The sequence below is a fragment of the Lolium perenne genome, chromosome 7 (genome assembly GCF_019359855.2).
Source record: "Lolium perenne isolate Kyuss_39 chromosome 7, Kyuss_2.0, whole genome shotgun sequence".
NCBI classification, from domain to species: Eukaryota; Viridiplantae; Streptophyta; class Magnoliopsida; order Poales; family Poaceae; genus Lolium; species Lolium perenne.
This window is the reverse complement of record NC_067250.2, coordinates 263030244-263054361: the sequence shown is the minus strand read 5'-3', so window position 1 is coordinate 263054361 and position 24118 is coordinate 263030244. Positions and strand designations below refer to the sequence as shown.

The 24118-nt window shown below is 44.0% G+C and overlaps 1 protein-coding gene and 2 long non-coding RNA genes across 3 annotated transcripts; all 3 read left to right on the top strand.

Annotated features, from left to right (window-relative positions):
* Nucleotides 1–10712: 10712 nt before the first annotated feature.
* Nucleotides 10713–12999, top strand: LOC127311790 (anthranilate O-methyltransferase 3). Its single transcript, XM_051342244.2, has 4 exons — nt 10713–10812; nt 10936–11340; nt 12123–12392; nt 12577–12999. The coding sequence occupies exons 1-4, from the start codon at nt 10738–10740 to the stop codon at nt 12940–12942; spliced, it is 1116 nt and encodes a 371-aa protein (XP_051198204.1). The 5' UTR covers nt 10713–10737; the 3' UTR covers nt 12943–12999.
* A 5535-nt stretch (nt 13000–18534) lies between these two features.
* Nucleotides 18535–20564, top strand: LOC127312975 (uncharacterized). Its single transcript, XR_011748296.1, has 3 exons — nt 18535–18792; nt 19295–19378; nt 19976–20564. It is a non-coding gene; the product is annotated as an uncharacterized lncRNA (long non-coding RNA).
* A 928-nt stretch (nt 20565–21492) lies between these two features.
* On the top strand, nt 21493–23852 carry LOC127312976 (uncharacterized). Its single transcript, XR_007858713.2, has 3 exons — nt 21493–22080; nt 22583–22666; nt 23264–23852. It is a non-coding gene; the product is annotated as an uncharacterized lncRNA (long non-coding RNA).
* Nucleotides 23853–24118: the final 266 nt, after the last annotated feature.

Below are 24118 nucleotides of genomic sequence, written 5' to 3'. Positions count from 1 at the left end.
GGCACTGGAAGAAGAGGTGTTTAATAGTTTCGTCATGATGACAAAAAACACATCGAGTGCTTCCGTGCCAATTCCGCTTAACAAGATTGTCTTTGGTGAGGATGACTCCTCGACGAAGATACCATCCAAAAAAATTATTTTTAATGGTATCTTCATCTTCCAAATTTTCTTATTATTATCAACCGGTAAATCAGAATGAAGTATGGCGCTGTATAAAGATTTTACCGAGAAAGAGCCATCTACATGTAAATTCCACCTAAATTCATCTGGTTCAGGCGTTAAGTTAACATCCCCCAACCTCTGAATTAAAGCATTCCATGCCATTAGCCGTTGTCCTAGCAAAACACGTCTGAACGTCACATTCGATGGAGAGGTAGCCATTACAGTGGCAATGGTATCTCCTTTGCGACGAACGATACTATACAACGCAAGATACTGTTCACTTAGAGGTGCATTGTCTAACCAAGCATCTTCCCAGAATCGTATCTGTTATCACCAGAATTTGACCGAGTCAGAGGTGGGCCGCGATCAAGATGGATTTGAAGAATATACATGGAAGAAAGACGTGAATCGGCCTGTTATGCAAAGTTTGGGCTAGTTTGCCCGTGTATCTGTAACATAGTAGATTACGTGTCGGTTAGTTAGAGTTTGCCTCGTGCACGGTTGGGATTATTCCCACGTTAGAAAGTCTACGGACTATAAATATGTACCTAGGGTTTATGAAATAAACAACAATCATCATTCACCACAAATCAATCTAGGCGCATCGCCAACTCCTTCGTCTCGAGGGTTTCTTCCGGGTAAGCATCATGCTGCCTTGCGATCTAGGCAGTACAAGTTTATTCGTTGCCATGCGTTGCTCGTACTGAAGCCTTTTTGATGGCGAGCAACGTAGTTATCTTAGATGTGTTAGGGTTAGCATTGTTCTTCGTATCATATGCTGTCGTAGTGCAACCCTTAGACATCTAGCCGCCCTTACACCTATCTTAGGTGTAGGGGCACCCGCTTGATCATTATTTAGTAGATCCGATCCGTTACGGTTGCTCCTTGTTCTTCAAGGATTAGTTTAATATCTGCAATAGTTAGGCCTTACAAAGGGTTGGAGGATCCAGCGACGCGTAGGGTGTAGTTTGCTAGCCCTAGGCAGGATGTTCCGGGGATCAACCTCGTGTTGGTTTTTAGGCCTTGTCTAGGATCGGCTTACGATCACCGTACGTGACCGCGAGGCCCAATCGTGAGTAGGATGATCCGATTATGCGGTGAAAACCCTAAATCGTCGTAGATCGTTTTAGCTTTATCTTGATCAAGCAGGACCACCATATATTCGTACACCTCGTGCGAATCATGGGTGGATCGGCTCCTTGAGCCGATTCACAGGATAACCTGAGAGCCGATCGAGGCTCGTATTTAATGTTTACGTGTATGCCATGCAGGAAACTAAGTGAGGCATCTCCATCACCTTCCGACCAGGTATAGGTCAGGTGGCACGCCTGCACCAGCATCGGACGTGCGTGCCGGAGGCTTTGCGGGCCGTCGCTCGGAGGGACCAGGGCCAGCCGCAGCCCTAAGTTGTTCCCGGCTCTACTGTGTTGCCCGTCGCTGCTCGCCGGTGGGTTTCTGACCGCAACACATTCTGGCACGCCCGGTGGGACAATCTTCTACATCAACCACATCGCCATCTACATCTGAGATGGCGGACGGCACTCCAGTCACGTACGAGGATCTGACCGACGAGCTCAAGAAGAAGTATGACGAGGTCAAAGCGATCCTCGAAGCCGACCTCATCGGCTCTTTTCACAGAACCCGTTCACATGGCATCAGGTGGAAAGGGTTCTCGCCTGATGGTGCGCTCGATGGAATAGACCTGTCCGCCCCGTCAGAGGAACGCACCAGGTCCCTGCGTCAGGAGATTAACTACATGGTGGCTCACTCGCTGCACCGCCACTCTGAGAACCTGGTGAACACTTTGGAGCGTGTCGCTCTTCGGGTGATCCAGGAGATCATGAGGCACCAGTACTCTCCGTCAGGACCAGCTCTCGGGACATACCAAGGAGAGATGCCACTCAGTCCCGTCCACCGCTGCCATTTGCGTTGGCAGCACCAGAAGTGCCGAATTCACCGGCATTCGTCGTCTACAAGATCGGTGGTGACCCTAGTGACTGCCAGTTCTTGCATGAGGCGCCTAAGGAGATCCCTCACGGGTACATGTGCACATATGTGCCAGACTGCGGTAACTGGGCGCTCACAAACCAGGCCGCGACAGCAGGGACTTCTGGAAAAGCGGGAGGAACGTCAGCGACAGATCTTGAGAAGCAGACGTGGCTAGCTAAGTATGCCACTCCGACGAACCTCCAGAGCTCAGCTCCTGCAGTTGGCTCAGAGCTGGAAAAGCAAGCATGGCTGGCTAAGTACGCCACCCCGGCGAATCTTCAGAGTTCGACTCCTGCAGCCAGCACCGCGGATCAAATCAGTACTATACTGAGAGATCAGTTCGGCATGGTGCCGAAAAGGAGGACAATCGGCTATTCCAAGCCGTACCCCGATGAGTACGAACTGGTCCCGCTACCACCCAAATATCGGCTCCCTGATTTCTCCAAATTCAGTGGATCAGATGGTTCCAGCTCCATCGAGCATGTGAGCCGATATTTGGCACAGCTAGGAACGGCCTCAGCGTCGGATCCACTACGCGTGAGGTTCTTCGCACAGTCCCTCACGGGATCGGCTTTCGGGTGGTACACTTCGTTGCCACCAGACTCGATCCGGACTTGGAAGCAGTTGGAAGAACAGTTCCACATGCAGTACCACTCAGAAGCTTCCGAGTCTGGCCTTGCCGATCTGGCGCAGATACGTCAGAAGCGTGGAGAAACTGTGGCAGAATACGTCCAGCGCTTCAGAAATCTGAGGAACCGATGTTATTCGGCTCGTGTGACTGAAAAAGAAGCAGTCGAGTTGGCAGTGGTGGGCCTTGCATCACAAATCAAGGATATGGCCTCCCAAGCAGACTACCCTTCACTGGCGCACATGGTTCAGAAACTGTCAGCATATGAACAGCGCCATCCGGACTTGTACCAGGACAAATTCAAGCGGGCGTAGTCCTGGTTGAGGCAGATGAAGACGAAGGCTCTGCGGGAGATCAAGAGGTAGCAGTGGCTGAATGGACTCGGGGGGCAACCCCCGTGTCCTGCAAATGGGTTAAGCCACCAGGTCCGCCCAGAGGGTTCGATTTTGACGTGACTAAAACTGAGCAAATCTTCGACCTCTTACTCAAGGAGAAGCAGTTGAAGATACCCGAAGGCCTCAAAATCCCCACGGTACAGGAGCTGAACGGAAAGCCATCTCGCAAATGGCATAACTCGGTCTCCCATGCCACCAACGACTGCAGGGTGTGGCGTCAGCAGATCAAAATGGCGATAGAACAAGGACGTCTGATTTTCAACCAGTACGCCATGAAGGTCGACACCCACCCCTTTCCCGCCGTTAACATGGTGGAGTGCACTTACCCTGAAGGTTGCCAGCCAGGATCCTCGTTCAGCATCGACATGGTAGGACCTGGGCACCACTCTGGCAAGGATGGAGACGAGGGCAGCTGCTCTCGTAGCAAGGACACGGAGGAGGCCGCTCCACGCGATCGGCTCCGTCACGATGGCAAGCGCTACGTCACAGAGGGAGAAGTGAAGAACATAAGATATCAGCGACCTCTCTCTGATCACCTCCTCAATAAGTATGTGAGTCAATATAGCCAACGCCGACGATCCAGCGACGATGATGATAGAGACCGTCTGGCTAGGGACGCCAGGAGACATCGTCGGCATGATCGCGATGAGGAGGAGTACGAGCGCCGTGCCAAGGAAGAATCGAGGGAGCAAGACGACGAAGATAGGCACTGGGACTGTCCCTTCTTCAGACACTGCTGGGATTCAGGAATGAGCCGATTGCCTACAATCGGCAACTGCCTGCAATGTAGACAGAAGAGGAAGGATGCAGCTAACGTGTCCGTGTTCAAACGTCTAGGGCCTCTCCCACCTCGAAGCAAACACGCTGAGTCCCCTCGGATGGAAGATCTCGAGGATTTGGAAGACGAGGGAGAAGAAGAAGAAGACAGGTACCACCGACCAAGGTGGTGCCCTGATGGACTCAGCCGTTCCCAAAAGCGTAGGGTTCAGCGATTGCGCGGCTTGGAGGAAGCCGAAAGGTTATACCTGCACACGCTAAGGAAGGCGCGGCCTGATCTGGCCGCGAAAATTCAGCGAACCCTGGATGAAGAGGGTCGACCACGGAAAATGGAGTGGCGCCCCAAGCAAAAGAAAGCCGATGATGAGACATCGGCTGGCACAAACATGGTGCTCGTCCTTCCGACGGAGTTTAGTGCTCCAGGATTACACGAGGCACCCAATTTTGACGACTGCGAGCACATCAACGTGACGAAGGGCAGGGTTAGGCTAGTCTTATCCACTGGCCTGACCATGTAGCAAGAGCAAACCGATGAGCAAACGTGGCGAGGCCGATCCTTGGGATCGGCCCCAAAGATCTATGAAGGAACATTACAAAACCTTCATTGAGCGCTTCGATTAATATGGAGGCCGATTCCAGCAATCGGCCAAAATTATCCTCACCACATGTTCTGCTTGTGTTCAACATCGATCTACTGGGCAGCGGTTTTACGTCGGCTGATGAGTTAGGAAGAATCAACATTGGTCCTACCAGAGCCGACGTGCAAATACATGTGCCTTGGTTAACTACAGAGCCGATATCTGCAGTTCCCTGACAGATTCAGCTCGGGGGGCACCTAATCAGATGAACATGTGCAGATGAACGTGTGTGTAGTGAAATGTTGGGGGCCGATAGAAAAAATCGGCCAGTAAAAAAAAAATTTCATGATATACAGCCGATGCAAGGACATCGACTCTAGTTCAAGACGCGGCTACACAGGATCTATTTGCTGTGTGTTCAAAGCGCGGATCTTCACCAAGTCCAGTTCAGCTGTGGGGCCTGCTGCTTCCTCGAGGGAGTAAACAATGAGAGCTTCCTCAGCTGCATTGGGCCGATTCTGGTGCCTGAACCTTCTCTTCGAGGATTTTCAACCCTTTATGCCAGTTCAGCAGTACTGTCAGAAGAAATATATCGGCTTTCAAGGGAGGAGAGGTGATCGGCTCTGGTGCATCTACTGTCGGCCTGGCTAAGTGGGCCACTGTCTCAGCTACGCTCATAGGACTTCTGCATAGTGGCTGTCTCAATTGCCTGAGTTCAAGGCCCTTGGTCTGATTTGTGCATCCTCACCGATATTCTCGCCTTGATTAAGGCTCGGGGGGCAGCTCGCCTGGTAGATGCTCTGTTTAGGAGCCGATTGGGGTACCATCGGCTGATCCTTCGTCACAACCTTCTTCATAAAATGATGAATGCTCGCAGAAGAGGATCGCTGGAGCTGGTGGGAGAAATTTAAAGGCATCATGATGAAGGATACTGCGACGGTTCTGCCACGACATGACCCGACGAAGAAAAAGCAGAGTAATTTTGGAATTATCAATTCCGAAACCAGGGGGGCATGTGTTATCACCAGAATTTGACCGAGTCAGAGGTGGGCCGCGATCAAGATGGATTTGAAGAATATACATGGAAGAAAGACGTGAATCGGCCTGTTATGCAAAGTTTGGGCTAGTTTGCCCGTGTATCTGTAACATAGTAGATTACGTGTCGGTTAGTTAGAGTTTGCCTCGTGCACGGTTGGGATTATTCCCACGTTAGAAAGTCTATGGACTATAAATATGTACCTAGGGTTTATGAAATAAACAACAATCATCGTTCACCACAAATCAATCTAGGCGCATCGCCAACTCCTTCGTTTCGAGGGTTTCTTCCGGGTAAGCATCATGCTGCCTAGATCGCATCTTGCGATCTAGGCAGTACAAGTTTATTCGTTGCCATGCGTTGCTCGTACTGAAGCCTTTTTGATGGCGAGCAACGTAGTTATCTTAGATGTGTTAGGGTTAGCATTGTTCTTCGTATCATATGCTGTCGTAGTGCAACCCTTAGACATCTAGCCGCCCTTACACCTATCTTAGGTGTAGGGGCGGCACCCCGCTTGATCATTATTTAGTAGATCCGATCCGTTACGGTTGCTCCTTGTTCTTCAAGGATTAGTTTAATATCTGCAATAGTTAGGCCTTACAAAGGGTTGGAGGATCCAGCGACGCGTAGGGTGTAGTTTGCTAGCCCTAGACAGGATGTTCCGGGGATCAACCTCGTGTTGGTTTTTAGGCCTTGTCTAGGATCGGCTTACGATCACCGTACGTGACCGCGAGGCCCAATCGTGAGTAGGATGATCCGATTATGCGGTGAAAACCCTAAATCGTCGTAGATCGTTTTAGCTTTATCTTGATCAAGCAGGACCACCATATATTCGTACACCTCGTGCGAATCATGGGTGGATCGGCTCCTTGAGCCGATTCACAGGATAACCTGAGAGCCGATCGAGGCTCGTATTTAATGTTTACGTGTATGCCATGCAGGAAACTAAGCGAGGCATCTCCATCACCTTCCTGACCAGGTATAGGTCAGGTGGCACGCCCTTGCACCAGCATCGGACGTGCGTGCCGGAGGCTTTGCGGGCCGTCGCTCGGAGGGACCAGGGCCAGCCGCAGTCCTAAGTTGTTCCCGGCTCTACTGTGTTGCCCGTCGCTGCTCGCCGGTGGGTTTCTGACCGCAACAGTATCTGTGTTCCATTCTTGATTGAGAAAGTACCATGACGAAAAAAGATATTTTTTGTCGCCATTAGATCAGCCCAGAAGTGTGAATCTCCAGGTTTCCAAACCACTTGAGATAACATCTTGGAGCCGATATACTTTCTCCGAAGAATAGTTTGCCAAATCCCATCCTCGGTAAGGAGCTTAAAAAGCCATTTACCCAGCAGAGCTGAGTTCTTGACCTCCAGGTCATGAACTCCAAGCCCGCCTTGATCTTTGGGACTACAAACTACACTCCATTTAACCAGTCGATATTTCTTTTTCTCGCTATCACCTTGCCAAAAGAATCTAGATCGATAATAATCGAGTTTATGCAGAATTCCTTTTGGCAACAGGAAGAATGATAACATATACAATACCATATTTGTCAGTACCGAATTAATGAGTACCAATCTTCCTCCCAGGGATAGCAATTTGCCTTTCCAACTACTAAGGCGCTTCTGTAATCTTTCTTCTACTATTTTCCATTCAGCAATATTGACACGATGTTATATATGAGTCTCCTAGAGTTAAATCTTCACCACCTATTTTATCCAACTATCAAAATAATTTTAATGATGTGGCTCAACTCGTGGTGACTCTATTAACTCTAATAACGTTGGCACCAATAGTATCCTCTGGTGATCTGCGGGCCGAATAGAAGGTGTCAAAAATGGCGAGTGGCTGGGCAAACGGCGGCGTCACTCTAGGGTTGCAAATGGGAGGGAGGAACGCGAATTGGTGAGGTGGAGTAGAACGCTCGTGGGCTTGCTTGCTGTCTGCGCCAATGCATTCCGACCTCAAATTTGGATCGTGAATCTGTGCGCAGACATGCTTGTCAGTTTGCGTTGGACCGCTAGGTTTAAGTTTTACCTATTTTCTAACCACTCAGACATGAACGTTCACTTTTGATACATTTGCGTCGGACGGTGAAGATGTCCTGAGACCAAGAGCTCAATATATGAGATGGTTTTCAAGCTCACGTACCACGTTCTGCTTCACAAATAGTGCTGCAAGTTGCAAAGGAATTCAATTCGAGAATCAGGATTGCCTTGTCAGAACTCATGCACCATATAGTTTCAGGAAAATTGACTTGCGTATGATATAGTTAATGCTTTCTTCTTTGCTAGAGATACTCATAGGAGTGCTTCTTGCAACTGTTCTTGCTCATATCTTCCTTTAGCTGTTCACGAAGCATCTTACTCGAATTCACACAGGCAACTTCCTTTTGTGATAGATGCTGGCAGAACACTATGTAGATTGATTCTCTTGCCAACTACTGTACAGCCAGGCACTATGCATGTTTGTTCCTTTCTATGTCTCATTTTCTAGTGTTGTCATTGTCTGTCATCAGAACGCAAATCTACCGGCATTGGTCCTAGTCAGCGCACAGTCATGCATAGAGCGCGTAGAATTAACCTTAATTAGTCCGAGGCATAGTCGATCACTGAGTCATGTATGAGAGATAGTTTATCTGGTAAACAATGGTGGAAACTCAGGACACATGTTCAATATTCCAGATTCCCCGTTGTTAAATTTGCTGATGCTTCGCCTCTCAACATTTGTCCTCTGTATGTGCTGTGTATATTGCAGGAATTGATGAACTAAACCACGTTTAGTTTGTGCACAATCGACAGGGAACATATATAACGAAGCAGATGAGGAACTAACATGCATGTCCAAGGTATGTTCAGAAAGATGCGCGCGTGTATCTTGCATCTGTGTGCACAAACCTCTTGTGGTATAGTTACAACCATCTGAAAGAAAATGTAGCAGTGAAAATATTTGAATGAAACACCAGACAACTAATACTCTGCAGTAGATAGTAGTACAGGATGTTGCGTAATTTAAAGTAGGACCAGGAAGCATTTGGTCCTGTGGTGAAAAAAGAGCTATTACCAAACAAAATCTGAAAGCAATAAACATGTTAAAGAGTCCACATTTTCCATGTGCAGATGTACAGTTTCGTTGGAAAAAGATAAGTTTGGTGGTCTGCTAAAAAAACAAATCTAGTTCTTTCAATGCTACTTCTTAGAGATTTACTGCTTTTCATTTTCCTATTTCAAATCATATTTATTTTCTTTATGAAAAATTACAGAAATATAGAAGACACGAACATCTATGTTGTCAACAGAAAATCAATGTTTTTAAAGATTTTTAAATTTTTTTGCTTTGTGATACTATTGTTCATCCGGTACAAATGAGCCCTAGGGCCAAAACGCCACCCCAAGGAAATTGTCCATATATAAATCAAATACAACAGCACTGGAACATATACATGTTTAAGCTAGCCTTGAATCTTAAATCAAAACAAACATAATGCATGGATCACGTCGAATTTGACCGCTCTGCTTGAGGAGCTAGCTAGGGAATCGGTTTTGAAGATGTTGATGTTTCATATAATCTGGAAATTTCGAAGAGATCTTGTTGGTCCACGACTTGCATCATGGAACACCTTGATCCAGTGTTTGGCTTTGACCCATTTGACGCAAAGAACAGATGAATTTTCATGGAATCTATATGAGAATGGAAAATTTTCTGTGGACTCTATGTATAAAGCCTTGCTACAGCCAGAGGAGCCAGTTGGTAATAACATATTTCTTTTTTGGAAAATGAAGATTCCGCTGAAGACTATAGTTTTTTGATGGTATCTTCGCAGGGGGTTTATACTCACAAAAGACTACTATGTAAAACCGTAAAACACATGTTGCACCGAAGTAAAAAAAAAGTGTTTAGATTGTCATCATGACCATGCATGACGGGACTATTAAACACTTGTTCTTCTAGTTCGAATTTGCTAGACCAAGTAAGTTCTACCATATACCTGCCACTCATCATTGCAAATATTTTAGCCAACTGACTGAATGGTAAGGATCATAGGTTTCAGATACTTATTGGGGTGGGAGTGGTTGCCGTTATTTGGCCTCCATGACTATGTACATATGACAAGGTTTTAATGATAAAAATTCGTCTCTCATGCATGTTATCTATTGGTGCACAACTTTTCTTCATTCATGATCACCTCTACAACATGTGGAGATCTTGATTTATTTATGGAGGAGTCTACACAGTTGGAGGATACGGAGAGAAATATTTTTATCCAACATAGATGACATCGTAATCCGTGGATTGGACATCAGTCACCTTAGGCGACTATGCAGTTCCCTTGTGGATTTCTTGTAGTGTACTGATTTTTTTTACTTTGCTTTCCTTTTTCTTTTCTTTTGGACTATTGGTTCCGTGTGGCTGTGCAGAGGCCGTATAATGCTTAAATATTTTAAGTAATAAAATATTCTTTATCGAAAAACTATAATTTAGAAATTAGTTGTTCGGATACACAAAGACAATATGAGGTATATCACTGGAACCAAGCACAATATGAAACCATATCTTTTGTACAGGCATTGTATTCCCTGACTAATGTGAACCCGCAATTGTACTTTTGTCACTCTGGAACCAAGCACAATGTGAAATCATATCTTTTGTGCAGGCATTGTAAAGGATGCTTCCCTAACTAATGTGAACACGCAATTTTACTTTTGTCATTGTGCTTGGACTCTCCCAGGTTCATTGTATCGGCAGTCAAAGTGGCAAGTCAAGTTAAATACACACTGCAGGAACCCAAGCAGCGGCGTTAGGGTTTTCCGCCCGAGCCGCCCAACGCAGGGGGCGACACGGGGGTCTTTTGGACTCTTGGTTCTGTGCGACTATACAGAGGCCGTATAATGCTTAAATCTTTTATGTAATAAGATATCTTTTTATCAAAAAACTATGATCTAGAAATTAGCTGTTCGGATAAACAAAGACATGAGGAGGGAGACATGACGAGGGACTCTCTCAAGTTCATTGCATCGGCAGTCAAAGTGGCAAGTCAAGTTAAATACACATTGCAGGAACCCAACAGGGTGGGAAAAATAATGGGATGAGTCGTCATTGGCACCCTATAAATGATACAGCCGTTGTGGTCTACCCATGCCACCTTGTGAAGCCAATCATCACTTGTGAACACTAGCTAGCTATGGATGCAACAAGCGGCGTTCGCATGGCCACTGGCAACGGGGAGAACAGCTACGCCGTCAACTCCAGGCTCCAAGTTTGTACCCAACGACACTGTTTTACTGTTGTTTCATGTATATGTATGTATATAATTGATCACACCTTCAAGTAGTGTCAACTAGCTAGGATTGAGCTCTAAATCTACTGCTGTTCCATGCAGGAGAAGGCTATTTTGGAGACAAGGCCAGTGCTGAGGAAGGCCATAGAAGAGGTGTACACGTCGCTCTCCACCCGCCGGAGCACGATGGTCGTCGCCGACCTTGGCTGCTCATCTGGTCCCAACACTCTGCTCGTCGTCTCGGAGGTGATCGGCGCGATCTGTGCCTATACTCAGAAGGCAGAAAAACGTGCACGTGACGTGGAGGTACAGTTCTTCCTGAATGACCTTCCAGGGAACGACTTCAACCTCGTCTTCCGCTCAATAGAGCACTTTGAGAACCCCGGCGGCAAAGAGGCACCGCCACACTATGTCGCAGGGCTGCCGGGATCCTACTACGCGAAGCTTTTCCCTCGCCAGAGCGTTCATCTCTTCCACTCATCCTACTCCCTCATGTGGCGTTCCAAGGTACATGTATCGTGCATATATTGATTTCCCTGCATCTTAACGTGATAAGAATAGTTCGTGCCCATGTGTTAATTAACAGTTTGACACAACGTTTTTTGGATTCGCGAACACAAGCTTTTTTATTAGAATAGGGCGTCTTGTATATGATTGAAGAAATCATGTTAGGTATTGAATAGACTCAGAGATTTAGTCCATATGCTGGGTGGATTGGATCACGGATCTGTAAAGCCTAGCAAAAACAATAAAATTGTCTGCATGGGATGCAAACTAAATGCTAAAAGATGACGCCTGATTGAAATTTTGGGCTGCAGAAGATGTGGAAAGTGAGTTCTCTCACAATGTTAATTAATTTTAAAACAAATAGTGTATGTTGTTCCACTATACGAACACATTTTTATCGAATATAATCTGATCTAAAATGGTCAGCATGAATTCACTATGCTTTCAGTAATTACTTGTTTGCTATGAAAAAATATACATATCTTTATAACATTTTAACCTGCAAATATCTATGCACCATATTATCTACAAATATAAATGGAGTAGCCGGAGGGTGAAATGCAAGAATGTCGCACAAAAAATAAGCTACCAGTATCATATCCATCTTTTTGTCCTGACGGAAATGAACCAATCCTTTTGAAACGCTTCACAAGACCATTCAATTGATGTCGGCTTTGACTGTAACAAAGTAGTACTGTGATTTGAAGATTTACAAGGCATTTATTTATATGATGATAAGCCTTTTTGTATAAACCATGTTTCCTCTATGATTTACTTCCTAGGTCCCGGAGGAGATCTCAAGCTGCACTCACTTGAATGAAGGCAACATCTACATTGGAAAGACTACTCCGCCGATTGTGATCAAGCTGTTCCAAGAACAATTCCAAAATGACTTTGAGTTGTTCCTAAAACTGCGCTCCAGTGAGCTTGTGAGTGGAGGCAGAATGTTGCTAACAATTCTTGGTCGAAAGAGTGAAGAGATGTTGATGCATGGGGACGTTAGCACCCTGTTTGAATTGGTAGCCAAATCTCTCCAGTCTCTGGTACAAAAGGTACACCCACATATATTACCGCAACACATGTTTTTCTTTCCAGTAACCACTAAACCTTTGTTACTAAAGGAACGCATGAGCGATTTATTACTTTCCAGTAATAATCAAATTCACGAATAGATGACTCTTTCTTGGTTATCATATCCTATCTAAAGTATATTATTGTTGTACATGATACACATAGGGGCGTGTGGAGAAGGAGAAGTTGGACTCATTCAATTTGCCATACTACGCCCCATCTATGAAAGAGGTGAAGGCGTTGATCAACAAGAATGGTCTCTTCGATGTTGAGCACTTTAAACTCTTTGAATCGAATTGGGATCCTCAGGATGACTCAGAAGGTGATGTTGTACTTGATTGTGCAAGCAGCGGGGCAAATGTTGCCAATTGCATCAGGGCGGTGTTGGAGCCACTCATTGTAGATCACTTCGGTAAAGATATTATTGAGGAGCTATTCATGGTGTATGCATCCACCGTCGCAAAGCATCTGGCAAAAGCCAAGGCAAAGTATCACATCATCATGGTGTCCTTGAAGAAGGCCATGCGTTGAATTAGTAGCAAATTGTTCATTTGATCTGATGATATATGCAGACTATATGTTGCGAGTGGTGTGCCTAAAGTGTCTGAATATCTCTTATATGTTCTCGCCTGAGTCTCTTGTAGTCTTTCTGAATAAAACCATGAAAATTCTATAATTAGTAAATAAATTATCACATTTCAACATCTCTTATATGCTCTCACATTTAAAAAACTAGCCAATTACTATCTCGGTTCTTATTTAATCGACGCGAGCCATTTCGTGAAACGTACACCCGTAGGCACAACTCCACGTCAATTAAAACCGTACGGAGGGAGTACACAAGAACACATAAGGCGATGTTGTTCATTCATATATACGTTGCTTCAATAGATTGCTAGTGTTTCCACAACTAATCCTAGTGAGATCTAGCGCCACTAGTCTCCTAGTAGTAGTGAGATTAAGTATTCCAATCCCAGTCAACAGTCATAGAGTATGCGAGCCAGCGCGTACGTAGCTAGATTAACCTTAATAAATTGGAGCATCACATGTGCATACGTAATGGACGATCATTAGCAGAGCGGCATGAAGATAAGTATTCATTCCTCCACGAGCTTGATAAGCGAGCACAAACTATAAGGGAAACGCACGACACATGCATGCACATGTGCATGAGCGACGCATCCCAGATTCTGCGGGGCTGTATAATTTGTATTTTCCAGATGCTCGCCGCGACAACGTTTGTCCTGTGTGTGTCATATTTCTATTTTTTTAGATGATGTTATATTATTAGGTAAAAAGAAATTGTTTGTGCTGTCGTGCGTCAAATAAACCGGATTGATGGGTAGGTCGAGTCTGGCAGTCCGGCACAAAATTCCTGCACTGCAAACTTCGCACGTGATAAGTATACATCTATTTTATCTTACAACTCAAAAAATCGTATATTAAATTTATTTAAATTTAATAATATTATAGGAAAACTTACGTACATTTATGATATTAAACTAGCAAAAGTGCCCATGCGTTGCACCGGGTTGTTATTCAATAAATATTTTGACACCGTGTGTGACACTGGTGAACACCTAGCCACTGGCAACCACGACCGCCCGCATCGTTGAACTTGAGCAAGCTTTCACAATATTTTTTCCCCTCCGTAGTAGACCATGCGTAAGAGCTGACATCGCTCGGTAGACTTCTTGTCCATTCTTGAAAAATATATTTGTATGTTCCACTACTGGTATGCATCCCTCGATGCAGCAGCCTGCCATCCTCATCCTCTCCATTTCCTTTTTCCTTGCAGCCCACCTGCCCTATCATAGGCCGAAGGCCCAGTCGGCCAAGCGCCCCTTAGCCCTAATCCTCTCTCTCTCTCCTTACCACTTTCTCCGACACACTCATGCTGCTAGCTCGCCGTCTCTCTCTCTCTCTCTCTCTCTCTCTCTCTCTCTCTCTCATGTACCCAACATAGCGCGTCTCCTCCCTTCCTCGCGTGACCTCCGGCCCTCACACACTCAAGATATCGGGCGCCGCCTCTTCTCTCCCTTCACTCACAGTCGCCACCTGTTGTGACAACATTGTCGTCTCATGGCCAACGTGCCCGCACAACGCGAAGAACGCAATCGGCGCATACCCATGTATCGATCAAATTAACTTTGGATGAAAAATCGGTGTGGCTCATGTTTGGTGCAAAAATCGACCATTCATGGGAAGTCAAACGAAATCATCAAATTTAAATCTCTGGCCATCCGTTGCTACGGCACATTACAGTGTGAGTGAAACTGATAAAATTCCTAAATACGAGTATAAAAGATAATTACAGTCAACTAATAAAAACTTAATTTTTCCTGGCGTACCTCCTAGATATGTAGATATAGCTCACATATAAAGTTTGAAGGCTTGTATTTCTAAAATACAAATTGGTCATTGTTTATTTATCCCTAGTGTGGCAATCCTGGACTACAGATGTGTTTAATTGTTAGCTAGGCCTGGTCGAATAATAAATAGCTTCTTAGTACCATTGTCATGCTCCCATAAATAGTTTATTAGAGCAATGCTACTGCCCAGTACCCAATTGGACCGGTTGTTCCAGGCTTTCCAGGCTAAGCATTGTGCCTAGGTCCAAATCCAGGCTAATCAAGGATGCAGCATTACCAGGCAAGATTAGCCCGTTTCTTACTTGACAGAATTCAGACTCAAAAAATTTGTCCCAAAGTCTGTCAACACTTGTCTGCTCTGATCGCCAATGTAGAGAAAGACCCCTATATATCGTTGTAATATGTTTGCTGGTCGCCAATGATTTTTTGTTTTTAACCAATGAATGGTCCTTTATTTAGAGCAAATGCATGGTTATAGTTCACTTTCCAATATGTTTGCATTTGATTGCATGGCAATGAAGCAAGCTATGGACTGACTATGCACCGTTGGGTTTCATGCTTAAGAAGAAATTGTCGATTAACTGGTCTCTTGCGTTTACATGCACCAATGCACTATAGATTCAGTTATAATTCTAATAAGAAGAAACAAAGAGGCAAATTACGTAAACAAGTGCACATCCTTCATATGCAGGACACATATTACACAATTATGTGCATGAACCGAAGTACTGTAGTACACCCAACGGGGATTAAATCACTCGAGAGCTAGCAGCACAGGGGCAGCAACCTCACATCTTCTTCCTATCCCAAAATCGATAGACTACGGACCGAGGAGAGCACACACATCAATTGGCATTGACTACCACAATAAGCAGCATGCACGAATCGGGGCAAGGTCAGGGACGGCGGCCTGGTCAGTGGAGGGGAGCGGAGCAGCGTCGGCCGCGCAAGGGACCGGCACCGGCGACCTGGTCGTTTGGCGGGCAACAGAGGGCCTTTGCCTCTCGGCAACAGCACCGGCCTCGCGTCCGCCTCCGGCGCTACGATCTTGCGCTGAGTATTCCTGGCGGCGGGGCAAATTTTGTGGTGAAGGGGGCTTAGGTGCGCCCAATCTGCAGCGGCGCAAGCAAAACAAAAACTTGCAAGGGATTTCCTCCAGAGCTCCTCGTCTGATGGCCATGCTCCTGATACCTCTTCTCTCCCTCCGTTACTTCTGCAAGTCTTTGGGACCGGATCAAGCGACCTCGCCCCATTAGCCCCTGCCTCGCAAGATCTGGACCTGGAGGTAGGACGTGGCGGGGAAAATCGTGGGGCGTGGAGATAGACAGCAGGAGAAACTAAGGCGGCGCAGTTAGGACCACCAGGCCGTTGGTGTTTCGGAGACGGCGCCGGAACTCAGCTGGGGTGAGGGCGGCGCGGCGAGCCGGCCTCGATGGAACCTACGGCCGGACTCTGCCCTCCCCTCGCTTGTTTCTTCGGGAGCGGTGGTGCACGTGTGTACGGGTGGGGGCTCGTACGGAAAAAAAAACGGTTCGTCGGACCGACACCCGAACGACTCAGCGGTGGCAATCCTTGTAATTTCAACTGAAAGACAGGGGCAACAAAAAAACGGACGACGGAACCATTTTCACTTTATTATTAGGTAGGTATAGATTAATTAGCAAGGTGGCCATCGCAAATACGAGGGCATCGTTATTATTTTTACTTTTAGAGGACGTCATTATTCTTAGAGTGCTAAAATTGAGTAAGAAATAGCTATCCATTGTTTATAGTGTAACTTAACGCTTAGCCGCTTAGGGTAAAGTGACGAGGTTCATAAAACACTTAGGGGTCCCATTGGCTCAGTATGATCCCACTACGTACAGAAAGAATGGCAATACTTATGGTAGTCTGCATGTAGGGTGGGACGTATGAATGCATCCCTATGTGTTACACATATGTACCCATTTCAACGCAATCTACATTTCTATGATAAATCACTTCTCATTGGCACCCATACCCATATACAAGAACTTGAGGGTGAACCATAGATAATCAATTCTAATAAGGTTATAGATAACTGTTGTAAGTAGACGATGGATCTTCAAAATTACATTAAAGAATGTAGATGATGTCAAAACAATGTTTCCGTACAGAATTCAGCTAATGCCTACAAGCCTTGTCTTATTCAGTTTCCCCTTCTACTGTATTACATTGCCATAATACTACTAACAATCTCTACTATATTAAATGACTAGAGGTGGTGGGATGGTTGGTAGATCGGTGTCTCCCCTCCGTGCACGAAAATTGGACAACCTCCCTCTGAACCGCGTCACGAAGAAAAAACCATTCACAGTTGTCCCGTGTTTAACGGGAGCGGAAGGCTAATTCAGTTTTCCCACGATCTGTATGGCCACTAATCGACCCTCATCGCGCATGAATAACTGCACGCGCACGCCTGCATTACACGCCACATCGCCATCGCCCCGCCCTCCCGCCGCGGGAGCCTGCACGCAAGGGCCAGGCCGCGCGCCGTGAGAACCTCCACGCCAGCGCCAGGCCGACGCCGCGCGAGCCGGCACGCCAGTGCCTGGTCGCCGCCGTGCGAGCCGGCACGTACACAAGCGCCAGGCCGCCGCCGCGCGACCCTGCACGCCAGGGCAAGGGTGCCGCCACGCGACCCTGCCTGCGCTCCACCCACCCTACACACTGCCGGCGGCCGCCGTCACCGCGTCACGTCTTCTGCACCCACCAGCCACCAACAGCTTGACTTCTTCCGTGCACACGGATTGGACGACACAAATAAAAGGTGAATTCTGAATTGCGTAAATATTTGTGTCCTGAATTTTACGTGCGACATTATTCTGCTAGCTTGGCTCAGTTTATGTCAATATGTACAGAGTTATTGCTTTTTTTGTCTATGATCACCATCTCTCTGTACTGCAAGATGTGGTACTGGTATTGAATACACATCTGTTGTATATCAGTATGTAGGATTTATCAACCGCGCGAGGAGAGAGCAGCGATGTGGGCATCCCAGAGAATTTCATAGCAAGGTGAGGATATTGAACGCACACAGGGAGAAATAATTGATCAGCAACACGGTCATCTTCCTCCGTGGACTTCCATGTCAATGTAAGATTGAGGCGTTGCTCCAATGCTTCCTTGTGTCCCTCTCTATGAGCAGCTTGTAAATTCTGAAAGAGGAATACGTCAGTGTTTCTGTTCGAACATATATATTTATATATTGCAGATTTCTTTTGTAGAGGAGAAAAGAGAGGTCTGCGTGGCTTTGTTCTCTTCCATTGATGTGAAGCCTTTTGCAATGCCAATGAGAAACATTTTATGTCACCTTTAACTTGAGAAACATGCACCCAGATAAAATGCATCAGCATTATGATTTCCAAAATATTGTTATGAAGTCTAATGATTGTGATTCTATATGTACGTACTGCTTTTCTATTAACCCCATGGTTGGGCTAATGTTATTTGTTTCTGTTCTGGCAGAGGATTTTGGTGGAGGGATATCATAACTTGGTTCGAGTTTTCAGCATTTTGGAGTTAGCGTCAACCCTTTGTCATATCGCCCTTTTGGTGCTATACATATGTTTAATCTAATCAATTGCTCCAGCAATTCTGTAGGCTTTGTAAATAAATTGCTCCTTCTTTGTAGGATGTAAGGCAGCTACACTTCCAGGCTTAAGCTGAACATGTTCATACTTTATGCATAATGAGTGTACATATTATATGTTCATGTATTTCCATATCAGTAAAGCATATTGATTAATTTAAACCCTGCACTTTTTTGCTATCACCATTATGGTTATTCTTGCTTGGCCTAAACATTCTTACATATAGTTTGTGCTGCTTTAGTTAATTTACATTCTCATTTATGACAAAATGGACTGCTGTTTACCTGAACAACAGTTTGATGACACAAATGCAGAAGCTAAAAAGAATGAATGTATAGACTACATTCAGGACATAGTCCCGTGCATGGGACGGTAGCCCTTCCAAGTTACTCATACGGGTGATTATTTCCAAGCTTATGGGAACACTTCAGTTACTTTTTCCATGATGCAGTACTTGTGGACAATTCGATCTCTGTACTAGCATGACAACGTCAATTATTTCGATTTAGTTGTGTATGCTTCCTCAGTTTTGTGTTATTGGAAGTGAAGTGGTTAATTCAAAGTTTTCTATCAGCAGGCATCCCTATTATTTTCTGCTATAAACTAAGTTCCAGTGCCATAAAACATCTGTTATTGAAATACCTACAGTTTGAGCAAGCCACCGCTACCTAGGCAAAGGTGCGGACATGCGGTTATCTGTTCCAGTTTTCTCATTCTATGCATACCTAGACTATCCACCAGTTTAGGGATCTAAAAAGTGACATATGGAGATCAATTAACTGTAGTGTGTTGTTAGTCCCCTCATTAGATAGCAGTAGGACTTAAGATGTGGTGCTCTGTTCTTGTATGGTGCCATATTTAGTTATGTACTTTTGTAAGGCTCATATGCATCTTTTTTAGCCTTTGAACAGGGAAGCTGAACTTTTAATGATGAGGCTAGAAGGTCCGAAGCCGAATAGCAAAACTCCGATTCTTTTTCAATTGGTGAGCTCCTGGAATAATTTTCTTACTGCTAATTGAATTTGCTTCTTGCAGAAAATTACTTCTAAATAAATATCATTAAAAAATACTTTAAAATGGGTAGCATCCTCACAAACTGTCTGACTATTAGTACTGAATTCCACTGATGTCACTTCACTATTCTTGATATTGCTCCATGTTGGTAGTGATGTACTGAATTGTGCACTGTCACTTATGGTCACATGAGACATTATGGCATCTATGTTACTTCATGGAGTTATAGGTGAACCGAGTGCCCTCAGTTTATATACTGGCAATTAATTTCTAGATAAACAAAAGCGAAATTTTTTGTGCCTCAAGTCTGCTTAACATGGATGCTTATATTCATGGCTCTATTTAACTTAAAATCATACTCTGTTTTAGATATGGTGGGGTGAAATGTACCACAGTATAAGTGAATGTTAAATGATACGAGTCCCTTCGCATAGCTTCCGTGGCAATTTAGATTTGACTTAACTTTGTGCATCATCTTACACTGAATATGTCTACGGTCTACTGCTGATGTGACCAATAAAGTAAATGCACTAATGTATGTTCCTTTTGTCATGCTTAATATACAAGAGGCACCAGCAGGGATATTTTGTGATGGAGCAACGAGATTTAGATGGAAAACGACTCAGGTGCCTCATGGTTCCTTGTCTCTACTTTTTTATTTTGACTTTGCCCTTCGTACAAACATAAGTTCAGATTCATTTGTTAAAGCTGGCTGCAAGTTGCATCTATATTTGCCCCACTGAGCTAAACAATTTATGAGTGTTACTAAACATCTTTTTCTCTAAATTATCCTGCACTTGTGCATTTCATATATCAGATACGAGGAATCTCCTCTCGTGTTGGCGGTGGCTGCTAAGGGCATGCGATGGCCGAAAGATGGGCGGGCCTGAGGTCGATGGCCGACGGCGGCTCTCCCCTATCCTTCCATATGCTCAATGCTTGCTATCTATTGTCCTATCTCTATCTCTATTTGATTTCTTTGTTGTGGTAGTAGTCTCCTAAGGTTGATAAATAACAGTAGCAAAGATGTTAATGGCATGCAGCATATTTATTTTCTGTTATTTTTTTGTATTTATCTGTGCAAACTGAAAGCTAATTATGAGCTACATGTTTCTGCAAATTACGCCCGAGATTGAAGTATGCAATATGTTATTGACTTCTTTATAAAATTAGAGAAAGCTACTTGACTTCTCAAAACAGATATATGGAACAATAATTCTTTATTGAAGATGTTTCAAGACGATGAGATTCGACTGCACTACAATGGGTTCTGTTAATTTGATATCCTCTTGCTAGAGTGTAATATCCCAGGTATTGGGGTTACAAAAATAGAGGAAACAGATGTGTGCATTGCATTCATGCATAGAAAATCTGGGGAATTTTCGCGCTTTAAAGTAAAACAGTCACAGTAACTGAAGTTTCACTTGACCTTGGTGGAATTGAAGTAGCTCATCAAGTCAAGCGCTATGAACCTCAATGTGACTTTGATAAAACCTTGTTTTGAGTAGAGATGATTTGATCTAAGGGGTTAGATCAAATGGAACTAATAATCAACACAACAACACTTTACTCAATGATCAATTGCTTGATCTTATAATATGGCAATTCTTGCCATAACATATGAACATCCATTTATTTGGAAATCAAGTAACAATAAATGGAGAGAGCAGCGATGTGGGCATCCCAGAGAATTTCATAGCAAGGTGAGGATATTGAACGCACACAGGGAGAAATAATTGATCAGCAACATGGTCATCTTCCTCCGTGGACTTCCATGTCAATGTAAGATTGAGGCGTTGCTCCAATGCTTCCTTGTGTCCCTCTCTATGAGCAGCTTGTAAATTCTGAAAGAGGAATACGTCAGTGTTTCTGTTCGAACATATATATTTATATATTGCAGATTTCTTTTGTAGAGGAGAAAAGAGAGGTCTGCGTGGCTTTGTTCTCTTCCATTGATGTGAAGCCTTTTGCAATGCCAATGAGAAACATTTTATGTCACCTTTAACTTGAGAAACATGCACCCAGATAAAATGCATCAGCATTATGATTTCCAAAATATTGTTATGTAATGATTGTGATTCTATATGTACGTACTGCTTTTCTATTAACCCCATGGTTGGGCTAATGTTATTTGTTTCTGTTCTGGCAGAGGATTTTGGTGGAGGGATATCATAACTTGGTTCGAGTTTTCAGCATTTTGGAGTTAGCGTCAACCCTTTGTCATATCGCCCTTTTGGTGCTATACATATGTTTAATCTAATCAATTGCTCCAGCAATTCTGTAGGCTTTGTAAATTAATTGCTCCTTCTTTGTAGGATGTAAGGCAGCTACACTTCCAGGCTTAAGCTGAACATGTTCATACTTTATGCATAATGAGTGTACATATTATATGTTCATGTATTTCCATACCAGTAAAGCATATTGATTAATTTAAACCCTGCACTTTTTTGCTATCACCATTATGGTTATTCTTGCTTGGCCTAAACATTCTTACATATAGTTTGTGCTGCTTTAGTTAATTTACATTCTCATTTATGACAAAATGGACTGCTGTTTACCTGAACAACAGTTTGATGACACAAATGCAGAAGCTAAAAAGAATGAATGTATAGACTACATTCAGGACATAGTCCCGTGCATGGGACGGTAGCCCTTCCAAGTTACTCATACGGGTGATTATTTCCAAGCTTATGGGAACACTTCCGTTACTTTTTCCATGATGCAGTACTTGTGGACAATTCGATCTCTGTACTAGCATGACAACGTCAATTATTTCAATTTAGTTGTGTATGCTTCCTCAGTTTTGTGTTATTGGAAGTGAAGTGGTTAATTCAAAGTTTTCTATCAGCAGGCATCCCTATTATTTTCTGCTATAAACTAAGTTCCAGTGCCATAAAACATCTGTTATTGAAATACCTACATTTTGAGCAAGCCACCGCTACCTAGGCAAAGGTGCGGACATGCGGTTATCTGTTCCAGTTTTCTCATTCTATGCATACCTAGACTATCCACCAGTTTAGGGATCTAAAAAGTGACATATGGAGATCAATTAACTGTAGTGTGTTGTTAGTCCCCTCATTAGATAGCAGTAGGACTTAAGATGTGGTGCTCTGTTCTTGTATGGTGCCATATTTAGTTATGTACTTTTGTAAGGCTCATATGCATCTTTTTTAGCCTTTGAACAGGGAAGCTGAACTTTTAATGATGAGGCTAGAAGGTCCGAAGCCGAATAGCAAAACTCCGATTCTTTTTCAATTGGTGAGCTCCTGGAATAATTTTCTTACTGCTAATTGAATTTGCTTCTTGCAGAAAATTACTTCTAAATAAATATCATTAAAAAATAATTTAAAATGGGTAGCATCCTCACAAACTGTCTGACTATTAGTACTGAATTCCACTGATGTCACTTCACTATTCTTGATATTGCTCCATGTTGGTAGTGATGTACTGAATTGTGCACTGTCACTTATGGTCACATGAGACATTATGGCATCTATGTTACTTCATGGAGTTATAGGTGAACCGAGTGCCCTCAGTTTATATACTGGCAATTAATTTCTAGATAAACAAAAGCGAAATTTTTTGTGCCTCAAGTCTGCTTAACATGGATGCTTATATTCATGGCTCTATTTAACTTAAAATCATACTCTGTTTTAGATATGGTGGGGTGAAATGTACCACAGTATAAGTGAATGTTAAATGATACGAGTCCCTTCGCATAGCTTCCGTGGCAATTTAGATTTGACTTAACTTTGTGCATCATCTTACACTGAATATGTCTACAGTCTACTGCTGATGTGACCAATAAAGTAAATGCACTAATGTATGTTCCTTTTGTCATGCTTAATATACAAGAGGCACCAGCAGGGATATTTTGTGATGGAGCAACGAGATTTAGATGGAAAACGACTCAGGTGCCTCATGGTTCCTTGTCTCTACTTTTTTATTTTGACTTTGCCCTTCGTACAAACATAAGTTCAGATTCATTTGTTAAAGCTGGCTGCAAGTTGCATCTATATTTGCCCCACTGAGCTAAACAATTTATGAGTGTTACTAAACATCTTTTTCTCTAAATTATCCTGCACTTGTGCATTTCATATATCAGATACGAGGAATCTCCTCTCGTGTTGGCGGTGGCTGCTAAGGGCATGCGATGGCCGAAAGATGGGCGGGCCTGAGGTCGATGGCCGACGGCGGCTCTCCCCTATCCTTCCATATGCTCAATGCTTGCTATCTATTGTCCTATCTCTATCTCTATTTGATTTCTTTGTTGTGGTAGTAGTCTCCTAAGGTTGATAAATAACAGTAGCAAAGATGTTAATGGCATGCAGCATATTTATTTTCTGTTATTTTTTTGTATTTATCTGTGCAAACTGAAAGCTAATTATGAGCTACATGTTTCTGCAAATTACGCCCGAGATTGAAGTATGCAATATGTTATTGACTTCTTTATAAAATTAGAGAAAGCTACTTGGCTTCTCAAAACAGATATATGGAACAATAATTCTTTATTGAAGATGTTTCAAGACGATGAGATTCGACTGCACTACAATGGGTTCTGCTAATTTGATATCCTCTTGCTAGAGTGTAATATCCCAGGTATTGGGGTTACAAAAATAGAGGAAACAGATGTGTGCATTGCATTCATGCATAGAAAATCTGGGGAATTTTCGCGCTTTAAAGTAAAACAGTCACAGTAACTGAAGTTTC

Bases quoted from the DNA above. Each gene is read 5' to 3' on its own strand.
- LOC127311790 (XM_051342244.2), top strand. From the start codon at position 10,738: ATGGATGCAACAAGCGGCGTTCGCATGGCCACTGGCAACGGGGAGAAC. The intron at 10,813-10,935 runs GTTTGTACCCAA...TGTTCCATGCAG, and splicing joins CCGTCAACTCCAGGCTCCAA to GAGAAGGCTATTTTGGAGAC. The intron at 11,341-12,122 runs GTACATGTATCG...TTTACTTCCTAG, and splicing joins CCCTCATGTGGCGTTCCAAG to GTCCCGGAGGAGATCTCAAG.